Source organism: Hemibagrus wyckioides, linkage group LG11, assembly GCF_019097595.1.
Source record: "Hemibagrus wyckioides isolate EC202008001 linkage group LG11, SWU_Hwy_1.0, whole genome shotgun sequence".
Classification (NCBI taxonomy): domain Eukaryota; kingdom Metazoa; phylum Chordata; class Actinopteri; order Siluriformes; family Bagridae; genus Hemibagrus; species Hemibagrus wyckioides.
Window position 1 is genome coordinate 34,155,852 of NC_080720.1, and position 14,750 is coordinate 34,170,601.

Genomic DNA, 14,750 nt, shown 5'->3' on the forward strand with positions numbered 1-14,750 from the left:
ACACACACACATCATACACATCATACACGCATGCACACACACACATCATACACGCATGCATGCACATCATACACACACACACACATCATACACGCATGCATGCACATCATACACACACACACACATCATACACGCATGCATGCACATCATACACACACACACATCATACACGCATGCACACACACACATCATACACGCATGCATGCACATCATACACACACACACCATACACATCATACACACACACACATCATACACATCATACACGCATGCACACACACACATCATACACGCATGCATGCACATCATACACACACATCATACACGCATGCGCACACACACACATCATACACGCATGCATGCACATCATACACACACACATCATACACATCATACACGCATGCACATCATACACGCATGCATGCACATCATACACACACACATCATACACGCATGCACACACACACATCATACACGCATGCATGCACATCATACACACACACCATACACATCATACACACACACATCATACACATCATACACGCATGCACATCATACACGCATGCATGCACATCATACACACACACACAATCATACACATCATACACGCATGCACACACATCATACACGCATGCATGCACATCATACACACACACACACACATCATACACATCATACACGCATGCACACACACACATCATACACGCATGCATGCACATCATACACACACACACATCATACACATCATACACGCATGCATGCACATCATGCACACACACACATCATACACGCATGCATGCACATCATACACACACACACCATACACATCATACACATACACATCATACACATCATACACGCATGCACATCATACACGCATGCATGCACATCATACACACACACATCATACACGCATGCACACACACACATCATACACGCATGCATGCACATCATACACACACACACCATACACATCATACACACACACACACATCATACACATCATACACGCATGCACATCATACACGCATGCATGCACATCATACACACACACACAATCATACACATCATACACGCATGCACACACATCATACACGCATGCATGCACATCATACACACACACACACATCATACACATCATACACGCATGCACACACACACATCATACACGCATGCATGCACATCATGCACACACACACATCATACACATCATACACACATGCACACACACACACATCATACACGCATGCATGCACATCATACACACACACACCATACACATCATACACACACACATCATACACATCATACACGCATGCACATCATACACGCATGCATGCACATCATACACACACACATCATACACATCATACACGCATGCACACACACACATCATACACGCATGCATGCACATCATACACACACACACCATACACATCATACACGCATGCACATCATACACACACACACACACACATCATACACGCATGCACACACACACATCATACACGCATGCATGCACATCATACACACACACACATCATACACATCATACACACATGCACACACACACATCATACACGCATGCATGCACATCATGCACACACACACATATCATACACGCATGCATGCACATCATACACACACACACCATACACATCATACACACATGCACACACACACACATCATACACGCATCATACACATCATACACACATGCACACACACACATCATACACGCATGCATGCACATCATGCACACACACACATATCATACACGCATGCATGCACATCATACACACACACACCATACACATCATACACGCATGCACACACACACATCATACACGCATGCATGCACATCATACACACACACACATCATACACGCATGCATGCACATCATACACACACACACATCATACACACATGCACACACACACATCATACACGCATGCATGCACATCATGCACACACACACATATCATACACGCATGCATGCACATCATACACACACACACCATACACATCATACACGCATGCACACATCATACACGCATGCATGCACATCATACACACACACACATCATACACATCATACACACATGCACACACACACATCATCCATGCATGCATGCACATCATACACACACACACATCATACACGCATGCATGCACATCATACACACACACACCATACACATCATACACACATGCACACACACACATCATCCACGCATGCATGCACATCATACACACACACACACCATACACATCATACACGCATGCACACACACACATCATACACGCATGCATGCACATCATGCACACACACACATCATACACGCATGCATGCACATCATACACACACACACCATACACATCATACACGCATGCACACACACACATCATACACGCATGCATGCACATCATACACACACACACCATACACATCATACACGCATGCACATCATATACGCACGCACACACACACACACACACACAATCATACACATCATACACGCATGCACATCATACACACACACACACATCATACACATCATACACGCATGCACATCATACACACACGCGCACACACACACATCATACACATCATACACGCACGCACACACACATCATACACACACACACACATCATACACACACACACACACACACATCATACACGCACACACACACACAGCATGCACATCATACACACACACACACATCATACACGCACACACACACACATCATATACATCATACACGCATGCACATCATACACACACACACACCATACACATCATACACACACACACATCATACACGCACGCACACTCATACACATCATGCACACACACACACACATCATACATGCATGCACACACACACACATCATACACGCACACACACACACATCATACACGCACATCATACACATCATACATGCACACACACACATCATACACACACACACATCATACACGCATGCACATCATACACATCATACACGCACGCACACACACACACACACACACACATCATACACATCATACACGCATGCACATCATACACACACACACACACACACATCATGCACGCACGCACACATCATGCACACACACACACACACATCATGCATGCACGCACACATCATACACATCATGCACACACACACACACACACATCATACACGCATACACACACACATCATGCACATCATACACACGCGCACACACACATCATACACATCATACATGCATGCACATCATACACACGCGCACGCACATCATACACATCATACACACACACACACATCATACACATCATACACGCATGCACATCATACACACACACACACACCATACACGCACGCACACACACCATACACATCATACACGCACGCACACACACATCATACATACACGCACGTGCACACACACACATCATACACATCACACACACACACACATCATACATGCACGCACACACACACACACACCATACACATCATACACGCACACACAAACATCATACACGCACGCGCACACACACACACATCATACACGCACACACGCGCACACACACACACACATCATACACGCACACACAAACATCATACACGCACGCACGCGCACACACACACATCATACACGCACACATCACACACACACATCATACACACACACACCATACACGCACGCACACATGCGCACACACACACATACACATCATACATACACGCGCACGCACACACACACATCATACACGCACACACACACACACATCATACACATACACGCGCACACACACACATACACGCACACATCACACACACACACCATACACGCACACACACATGCACACACACACACATCATACACACATGCACACACACACACATACACATCATACATACACGCACGCGCACACACACACACATCACACACACACACACATCATACATGCACGCACACACACCATACACATCATACACGCACGCACGCACACACACATCATACACGCACGCACGCACACACACACCATACACGCACGCACGTGCACACACACACACACATCATACACGCACACACACATCATACACATACACGCGCGCACACACACACACACACACACACATACATCATACACTCATGCATACACACACATCATACACACATACACATCATACATACACGCACGCGCACACACACACACACATCATACACACATACACATCATACATACATGCACGCACACACATCATGCACGCACACACACAATGCACGCACGCGCACACACATCATACACACACACATCACACATGCATCATACACACACACACACACATCATATACACACACACACACATCATACACACATCATACACACACACATCACACACGCACACACACCTCATACACACACACACATGCATACACACATCATACACACATCATACACACACACGCACACACATCATACACATCATACACGCATGCACACACACATACACACATCAGACACACACACATCGCACACATGCGCACACACACACATACACATCATACATACACGCGCACGCACACATCATACACGCACACACACACACACACATCATACACGCACGCACACACACACACACATCATACACATACACGCACGCGCACACACACACACACTCACACACACACACACATCATACATGCACGCACACACACCATACACATCATACACGCACGCACGCACACACACATCATACACGCACGCACGTGCACACACACACACATCATACACGCACACACACATCATACACATACACGCGCGCACACACACACACACACACACACACACACACATACATCATACACTCATGCATACACACACATCATACACACATACACATCATACATACACGCACGCGCACACACACACACACACATCATACACGCACACACACATCATACACATACACGCGCGCACACACACACACACACACATACATCATACACTCATGCATACACACACATCATACACACATACACATCATACATACACGCACGCGCACACACACACACACACATCATACACGCACACACACATCATACACATACACGCGCGCACACACACACACACACACACACACACATACATCATACACTCATGCATACACACACATCATACACACATACACATCATACATACACGCACGCGCACACACACACACACACATCATACATGCACGCACACACATCATACACGCACGCACACACATCATGCACGCGCACACACAATGCACGCACGCGCACACATCATACACATACACGCACACATCACACATGCATCATACACACACACACACATCATATACACACACACACACATCATACACACACACGCATCATACACACATCATACACACACACATCACACACGCACACACACCTCATACACACACACACATGCATACACACATCATACACACACACACGCACACACTGCACACACACATACACACACATCAGACACACACATCATACACGCATGCACACACACACACACACACACATCATACACGCATGCACACACACACACACATCATAAACACACACACACACACATCATACACGTGCACACACACACACACACATCATACACACACACGCATCATACACATCATATACGCACACGCACATCATACACGCATGCACACACACACACATCATACACACACACACACATCATACACGCATGCACACACACACACACATCATACACACACACACGCGCACACACACACACATCATACATGCGCGCACACACACACACACATCATACACACACGCACACACACACATACACGCACGCACACACACACATCACACACACACACACACACACATCATATACACACACACCTCATACACACACACACATCATACACACATCATACACACACACGCTCACACACATTATACACACACACATCATACACACACATCATACACACACACATCATACACACACACACATCATACACACACTTTTATAATCTGTTTGTCACTGCAGTGTGTGCTGTACACATCTCTGTGAATGAGCTGTTACTATAGAAACGATAACGCATCATAATTCATTAGCTCTGTGTGTGTGTGTGTGTGTGTGTGTGTGTGTGTGTGTGTGTACAGGAATCCTGCAGTTCCTAAAGATACCTACAGCGAAGTGCTACACAATCCACTGGGACACTGATAATTTTGGTGAGTGAATCTTTTTGTGTTACTTGGTTGTTGTTTTTGTTGCTATTATTATTGTTGTTGTTTTTGTTGTTGTTGTTGTTGAAATTTGTAAAGGATGTGGCTCTGCATTTTGAAGTCAGATCTTTGGAGTGTTGCGCCTGATCTCCGTGTGTTCTCTGTTCCTCCACAGACGCTCTGAGTGAGTTTTTGGAGACAGAGCCTGAACTTTCCTCGATCTTCTCTGAAGGACAAACAGAGGAGGATGAGGTTGATGAAGAGGACGATGACGAAGAGGAAGAAGACGAGGAGGTGGAGAGGTACGAGACTGAGGACTGCCTGGACCCGCGGGCATCCATGTTCTCCACCACGTCCTCTCTCTCCACCGCATCCAAGGACTCCATGTTGTCCACGTCGTCTGACTTCTCTCCGGTCTCCACTCTGTCCTCGTCTTCTCAGGCCTCCGGCACGGACAGTGACTTCTGCGAGGACATCGAGGAGGATCCGCACGTTCTGGTGCCGATCGGCAAAAATAAAAACGCTGCCGGACTTTCCAAACGTCTATCACGGCTGTTTAAACCGCGAGGACATTCTCTCTGCCGCGCTAAGAGTCTGGGGAACACGGACAGTAAGGATAAGAAGGACCTTCTGCCCGCTGCTCGCTCCAAGCGCTCCAACTCCATGCCCCAGCAGGTGCTGACGCTGACCGTGGAGCCGGTGCAGAGCGAGAACGCGGCCATGAAGCCCGTGTGCTACAGGAAGCGTCCCATCCTCAGCAGCGATGAAGACGAGGACATGGGCACGGCGCTGATCCGGGTGATGGTGTTCGGGGCGGATCATGTGGCAGGGAAACTGGCACGAGCCTACAACAGCCTGAGGAAGAGAGAGAAACTTTCACCAAGACTCACTAAACACTGCAGGATGAAGTTCTTCTTTATTCCTGTGAAGAGAGATCCGATTCCGAACGGGGCAGTGAGTCAGAGCGCCGCAAGTCCACTCAAAAATGCACAGGTCAGATCAGACCTGAAGGCTGTCTGTCTCTCTCTGGTTTGTCTCTGTGTCTGTCTGACTGTCTGTCTGATCATATGGGTGTGACTTCTAGATGTACAACTCTCAGCCAATGAGAACACACTGTTATGTTGATGACGTATTTCTGTGTGTGTGCATGCATTAGTGATGATGGTGATGATGGTGTATCTTGATGGTGATGGTGTTTGATGGTGATGGTGTATGATGGTGTGTGATGGTGTATGATGGTGTATCATGGTGATGATGGTGTATGATGGTGTATCATGGTGATGATGGTGTATGATGGTGTATCATGGTGATGATGGTGTGTGATGGTGTATGATGGTGTTTGATGGTGATGGTGTATCATGGTGATGATGGTGTGTGATGGTGTATGATGGTGTGTGATGGTGTATGATGGTGTATGATGGTGATGATGGTGTGTGATGGTGTATCATGGTGATGATGCTGTATCATGGTGATGATGGTGTATCATGGTGATGATGGTGTATCATGGTGTATCATGGTGATGATGGTGTGTGATGGTGTATCATGGTGATGATGGTGTATCATGGTGTATCATGGTGATGATGGTGTATCATGGTGTATGATGGTGTATCATGGTGATGATGGTGTATGATGGTGTATCATGGTGATGATGGTGTATCATGGTGTATCATGGTGATGGTGTATGATGGTGTATCATGGTGTATGATGGTGTATCATGGTGATGATGGTGTATGATGGTGTATCATGGTGATGATGGTGTATCATGGTGTATCATGGTGATGATGGTGTATCATGGTGTATGATGGTGTATCATGGTGATGATGGTGTATGATGGTGTATCATGGTGATGATGGTGTATCATGGTGATGATGGTGTATCATGGTGTATCATGGTGATGATGGTGTATCATGGTGTATGATGGTGTATCATGGTGATGATGGTGTGTGATGGTGTATCATGGTGATCATGGTGTATGATGGTGTATCATGGTGATGATGGTGTATCATGGTGATGATGGTGTATGATGGTGTATCATGGTGATGGTGTGTGATGGTGTATCATGGTGATGATGGTGTATCATGGTGATGGTGTATGATGCTGTATCATGGTGATGATGGTGTATCATGGTGATGATGGTGTGTGATGGTGTATGATGGTGTATCATGGTGATGATGGTGTATGATGGTGTATCATGGTGATGATGGTGTATCATGGTGATGGTGTATCATGGTGATGATGGTGTATGATGGTGTATCATGGTGATGATGGTGTATGATGGTGTATCATGGTGATGATGGTGTGTGATGGTGTATCATGGTGATGATGGTGTGTGATGCTGTATCATGGTGATGATGGTGTATCATGGTGATGATGGTGTATCATGGTGATGATGGTGTATGATGGTGTATCATGGTGATGATGGTGTATGATGGTGTATCATGGTGATGATGGTGTGTGATGGTGTATCATGGTGATGATGGTGTGTGATGCTGTATCATGGTGATGATGGTGTATCATGGTGATGATGGTGTATGATGGTGTATCATGGTGATGATGGTGTGTGATGGTGTATCATGGTGATGATGGTGTGTGATGCTGTATCATGGTGATGATGGTGTATCATGGTGATGATGGTGTATGATGGTGTATCATGGTGATGATGGTGTATGATGGTGTATCATGGTGATGATGGTGTATGATGGTGTATCATGGTGATGGTGTGTGATGCTGTATCATGGTGATGATGGTGTATGATGCTGTATCATGGTGATGATGGTGTGTGATGGTGTATGATGGTGTTTGATGGTGATGATGGTGTTTGATGGTGATGGTGTTTGATGGTGATGGTGTATCATGGTGATGGTGTTTGGTGGTGATGATGGTGTTTGATGGTGATGGTGTATGATGGTGTGTGATGGTGTGTGATGGTGTATGATGGTGTATCATGGTGATGATGGTGTATGATGGTGATTGTGATGTTAGTGTTTGATGGTGATGATGGTGTTTGATGGTGATGATGGTGTATGATGGTGATTGTGATGTTAGTGTTTGATGGTGATGATGGTGTATGATGGTGATTGTGATGTTAGTGTTTGATGGTGATGATGGTGTTTGATGGTGATGATGGTGTATGATGGTGATTGTGATGTTAGTGTTTGATGGTGATGATGGTGTATGATGGTGATTGTGATGTTAGTGTTTGATGGTGATGGTGTATGATGGTGATTGTGATGTTAGTGTTTGATGGTGATGATGGTGTTTGATGGTGATTGTGATGTTAGTGTTTGATGGTGATGATGGTGTTTGATGGTGATGGTGTTTGATGGTGATGATGGTGTATGATGGTGATTGTGATGTTAGTGTTTGATGGTGATGGTGTATGATGGTGATTGTGATGTTAGTGTTTGATGGTGATGATGGTGTATGATGGTGATTGTGATGTTAGTGTTTGATGGTGATGATGGTGTTTGATGGTGATGGTGTTTGATGGTGATGATGGTGTATGATGGTGATTGTGATGTTAGTGTTTGATGGTGATGATGGTGTATGATGGTGATTGTGATGTTAGTGTTTGATGGTGATGATGGTGTTTGATGGTGATTGTGATGTTAGTGTATGATGGTGTTTGATGGTGATGATGGTGTATGATGGTGATTGTGATGTTAGTGTTTGATGGTGATGATGGTGTTTGATGGTGATGATGGTGTATGATGGTGATTGTGATGTTAGTGTTTGATGGTGGTGATGGTGTTTGATGGTGATGGTGTTTGATGGTGATGATGGTGTATGATGGTGATTGTGATGTTAGTGTTTGATGGTGGTGATGGTGTTTGATGGTGATGGTGATTGTGATGTTAGTGTTTGATGGTGATGATGGTGTTTGATGGTGTATGATGGTGATTGTGATGTTAGTGTTTGATGGTGATGATGGTGTTTGATGGTGATGATGGTGTATGATGGTGATTGTGATGTTAGTGTTTGATGGTGATGATGGTGTTTGATGGTGATGGTGTTTGAAGGTGATGTGATGATGGTGTATGGTGGTGATGGTGTTGGTGTGTGTGTGATGGTGTTTGATGGAGATGATGGTGTTGGTGTGTGTGTGTGTAATGTTGTGTGATGGTGTTTGATGGAGATGATGGTGTTGGTGTGTGTGTGTAATGTTGTGTGATGGTGTTTGATGGAGATGATGGTGTTGGTGTGTGTGTGTGTAATGTTGTGTGATGGTGTTTGATGGAGATGATGGTGTTGGTGTGTGTGTGTAATGTTGTGTGATGGTGTTTGATGGAGATGATGGTGTTGGTGTGTGTGTGTGTAATGTTGTGTGATGGTGTTTGATGGAGATGATGGTGTTGGTGTGTGTGTGTAATGTTGTGTGATGGTGTTTGATGGTGTTGTTGGTGTTTAGGAGGTGAACACTGATGTTTCTGAGTACAGCACTAACAACATCGCTCACCTTCTCGGAATGCTGGACCCGTGGTACGAGAGAAACACACTCTGTCTGCTCGACCTGCCACTGCATGTGGTGTGTCAGGTGAGACACACACACAATTTACATTTTAAAATAGTTAAACGGTTTTTTTTAGTCATTTAAGTTCTTTTTCCAATTATAAGTAATTTAAAGTAATTTTTGTCCTGTGTGAAAAAAATGTGTGTGTGTGTGTGTTTGACCCCACAGCAGACATCCAAGTCAGATTCGGAGTGTGTGGAGGACTCAGTAGAGGAGTGTTTACCCATTATGGCTGACCTGCTGCTATATTACTGCAGAAACGCAAGTCGACCTGCACTTATCCAGCTGTACCAGGCTGAGGTACACACACACACACACACACACACACACATTGATTATGTCTGTTTACTTTTATCACTGTTCAGCTAGATAGTAAGGTGTGTGTGTGTGTGTGTGTGTGTAGCTGACGCTGGCCGGAGGAGAGACGAGAACTGAAGTGTTTGTCCACTCACTGGAGCTCGGACACACGGCAGCCACCAGAGCTATCAAAGCCATGGGTAAGAATCTGCCTGACCAATCACCATGGCAACCACCAGCACCAGCCTCCATTAACCAGAGAATTACAATTACTAAATAAATTACACATCACCATGACTACAAATCAATCTGCTGAGAGTTACTAACACCCAATCACCATGGCAACGCCTCCAAAAGTAACCTAGCCAACCACAAATGAACCACAAATCACCATGGCAACTGCTGATATACATCATACTGGGAGTAGAAATGCACATGAAACTAACATAAGATCATATACACTGACAAAATAATAACATTTAGAATTATTTGTGTGTGTGTGTGTGTGTGTGTGTGTAGGAGCTGCGAGTAAGAGGTTTGGTATTGATGGAGATCGGGAGGCAGTGCCACTCTCACTGGAGGTCGTTTATAATCAGGTACGAGTCTCTCTCTCTCTCTCTGTCTCTCTCTCCCTGCCCCCCCTTGCTCTCTAATCTTTCTTCCCCCCCTTTAATCTCTCTCTCTCTTTCTGTACTCAGGTGGTCATCAGTGGGCGGAGTCAGAAGACGAGGGCGGAGAAAGTGTGCACATCAATAAACCTGACGAAAGTGTGCAGGACTCAGGAGGAACTAAGTGAGTGTGTCCTTTGTCCTGTGCGCACACACACACACACACACACGCGCATCACTTATTAATACAGCTCTCCCCTTTATCCTGGACTTTATGGTCATGTGGTCAGTGATTCAGTCGGAGGTTAGTGACCATGTGTCTCCTCAGTGTCCGTGTGATTTTTTTTTTTCTTCATTTGTGTTTCTTGTTTATTATTTAAAAATAAAAAGCCTCTCTTGGTGTTCCTGTCTATAATCCTGTGTATAGTCTTTATGATTATTAATTTTTTTCTCTTCTTGTTGTTTGCTGCTCTCATCGTCTGTTTTTTTCCTCATCTCTTCCTGGTTTTATAGTTCGATGTCTGATATTTAGCTTTTATTATTTATTTTATTTATTTATACTCATTGCTGCTGTCGGTGATGATGAAGCTCATTAAGGCAGTATCTGACATTACCGAGGTCAGAGTTACACCTGGACATCAAACCCGGAGCAGAGAGTTAGGAGTTAGAGTTCATAGAGTTCACTTTGTACTTATTAGTTGAGAACAAACCCAGCTGATGTGCACTTAACCAGTTTAGATTCATTTTTGTGTCCAGATCCTAAAATGGAGTTCCTGCAGCTGACCATGACGGAGGTTTTAAAGAGGCAGAACTCCAAAACCAAAAGGAACTACAATCAGGTAAATGAAGAGATGATTCCAGGTGTAAAGGAGAGAAAGTGAGGAGTCGTGATGAAGAATTAGGACGAGGTTCTCTTCAACAAAAATCTGTTGAGATAAAAATCTGAAGTGCAGGAAGGAAGCAGGGTTTAGAGACGGTGCAAAACACTTGGCACACCACCAAACACAAACACAGTGAGCGTGCCATGTACAGTGTAAACACACACACACACACACACACACTCACACTCGGCCCCGTCAGCCAGCGGAACACGGGTGTTTTTCTCTGCAGCTTTTCTCACCTTGGTGTTTTTTGTTTTGGTGTCAGTGAGCCACAAAACTCACTCCGCTCTTTCAGTTTGAGTCTGAAACTCAAAAAAAAGTCACTGTGATTCACTTTCTTTTAATCTTCTCCTTCGTTCCTGTTCTGTAAATCTCTCTGTTTTAAAGTAAAATAAAATAAACATCATAATAATCTCTAGAAATTAGAATCCATTAAAGGATGAAGTAATAATATAATAATAAAAATGAAAGAACTGTTTGTTTTAGAGAAAAGAGCTGTTTGTTTTAAAATAATTCTCAGGAGTTTAATTCAGCATTAATGAATAAATCCTGTAAACAAATCTGAATCAATTAACCAATCAGAGCTGATTTCTATTTAAATAAGAATTCCACTCTACTGAATTGATTCTGGTGAAAATGATGAGGTCTGATTGCTGAAACACACGCTGATTCTTCTACAGCAAAATAATGACATTTATATAAATTATGTCAGTTGTATTACACTGAGGGGTGTGTGTGTGTGTGTGTGTGTGTGTGTGTGTGTGTGTGTGTGTGTACAGCAACTGAGTGTAACTCAGGTGAAGGTGGACAGGTTTCGCGTCTGTGGTTCTGGAAATACGACGTTTGCTGTGTGTTTGGATCAGGATGAGAAAAAGATTTTACAGAGCGTCACACGGTACGCACACACACACACACACACACACTCATTCATATATATATATATATATACACACAGTCACATACACACACATACACACACACACACACTCATTCACTCTGTGTGTGTGTGTGTGTGTGTGTATGTGTGTAACAGGTGTGAGGTGTCAGTGTGTTATAAACCGGACAGTTGTTCTGATTGGCTGAAGGTGAGAGCTCTGTCCAGTCAGATGGAGCAAACATTCTGCTCTCTGCTCTGTTTACCCATCTCCACTTTCAGTGGACCCCAACCATGAACCTCACCCAGAACCTCCTGATGTCCACCACCATCTGGACCTCCACCACCATCTGGACCTCCCCCACTCTCTGGACCTCCTCTCTGCAGCCTTCTGATGAACCTCATTAATGTTCAGTAGATGTTTTCAGCTCAGGGTGAAGTCAGTGTATCTGCACACAGACATGTTTCACTGACACTGTATAAAGTTTTGCACCATAAATACTGTATATTGTTTATTTTAAAAGTAATTGTAATTAACTCTGTGTTTAATCAGTGTTATGTGTAATTATAGTCTATATTATAATGATAAAAATCACTCCGTGCCATCTTCTGACCTGCTGAAGCTTCAGGAGCACTTCTCTCTGAGTGGACATGACCTCCGGACCAGCAGGAGGCGCTGAGACCAGGTGAAACCTGTGTCCTGCAGATCAGGAGTGAGTTTTTCTTGATGGTTTGAAAATAACTCTCTTTTTCCTTTGTGGAGATTCAGAGTGACATTAAAACACTGAGGCCTTTATCCCGAGGATACGGTCAGTCAGGTCATTCAGTCCAGATCTTTTTAAATCAAAGAGGAGAGAAGCTCAGTGTGTGTCTCAGGAGGAGCTGAAGGGCTCACAATACTTCTCAGGTTTTAGAAATGTGTGAGTGTGTGTATGTGAATGTGTATATATATTTGTGTGTGTATGTGTGCGTGTGTGAGATATATCTGTCACACTGAGATCCTCTCTGAAGCAAAGCTCCTAATACGGTACTTATTGTTATGATCAGGTGCTGTTTGTTTTTGTTTGTTTAAATTAAAGCATGTGGATGTAAAGACTAAAGTGTAAATATCTAATAAAATCCTTTATCACTGAATTCTCTGACTCTTTCTCTTTACTAGCGTCCGAGCGCACCGTGTCCAGTTTCACATTAAAACAAAAGAAATACAGTAATCCCCCACTATATCGCGGTTCATTTATCGCGGTCCCGGTATATCGCGGAATTTTATTTAATTTTATTATTTTATATCGCAGTATCCGCAAACCTTATAGGGAATTATGTTATGTTGAAAT

At 44.1% G+C, this 14,750-nt stretch overlaps 1 protein-coding gene across 4 annotated transcripts in view; it reads left to right on the forward strand.

Annotated features, from left to right (window-relative positions):
- Window positions 1-14,541, forward strand: part of pik3r5 (phosphoinositide-3-kinase, regulatory subunit 5) — a 34,932-nt gene extending 20,391 nt beyond the window's left edge. For 3 of the 4 annotated variants that reach the window (XM_058403397.1, XM_058403395.1, XM_058403398.1), the window contains exons 9-18: window positions 6,187-6,255; window positions 6,425-7,242; window positions 10,658-10,783; window positions 10,928-11,059; window positions 11,163-11,256; window positions 11,576-11,652; window positions 11,755-11,848; window positions 12,421-12,503; window positions 13,325-13,440; window positions 13,579-14,540. In XM_058403397.1, coding sequence (XP_058259380.1) covers window positions 6,187-6,255; window positions 6,425-7,242; window positions 10,658-10,783; window positions 10,928-11,059; window positions 11,163-11,256; window positions 11,576-11,652; window positions 11,755-11,848; window positions 12,421-12,503; window positions 13,325-13,440; window positions 13,579-13,717 — 1,748 coding nt within the window. In that variant the 3' untranslated portion in view covers window positions 13,718-14,540. Of the gene's footprint in view, window positions 1-6,186; window positions 6,256-6,424; window positions 7,243-10,657; window positions 10,784-10,927; window positions 11,060-11,162; window positions 11,257-11,575; window positions 11,653-11,754; window positions 11,849-12,420; window positions 12,504-13,324; window positions 13,441-13,578 lie in introns of all 4 variants that reach the window. The other variant, XM_058403396.1, reaches the window with a different exon arrangement.
- The last annotated feature ends 209 nt before the right edge of the window (window positions 14,542-14,750 follow it).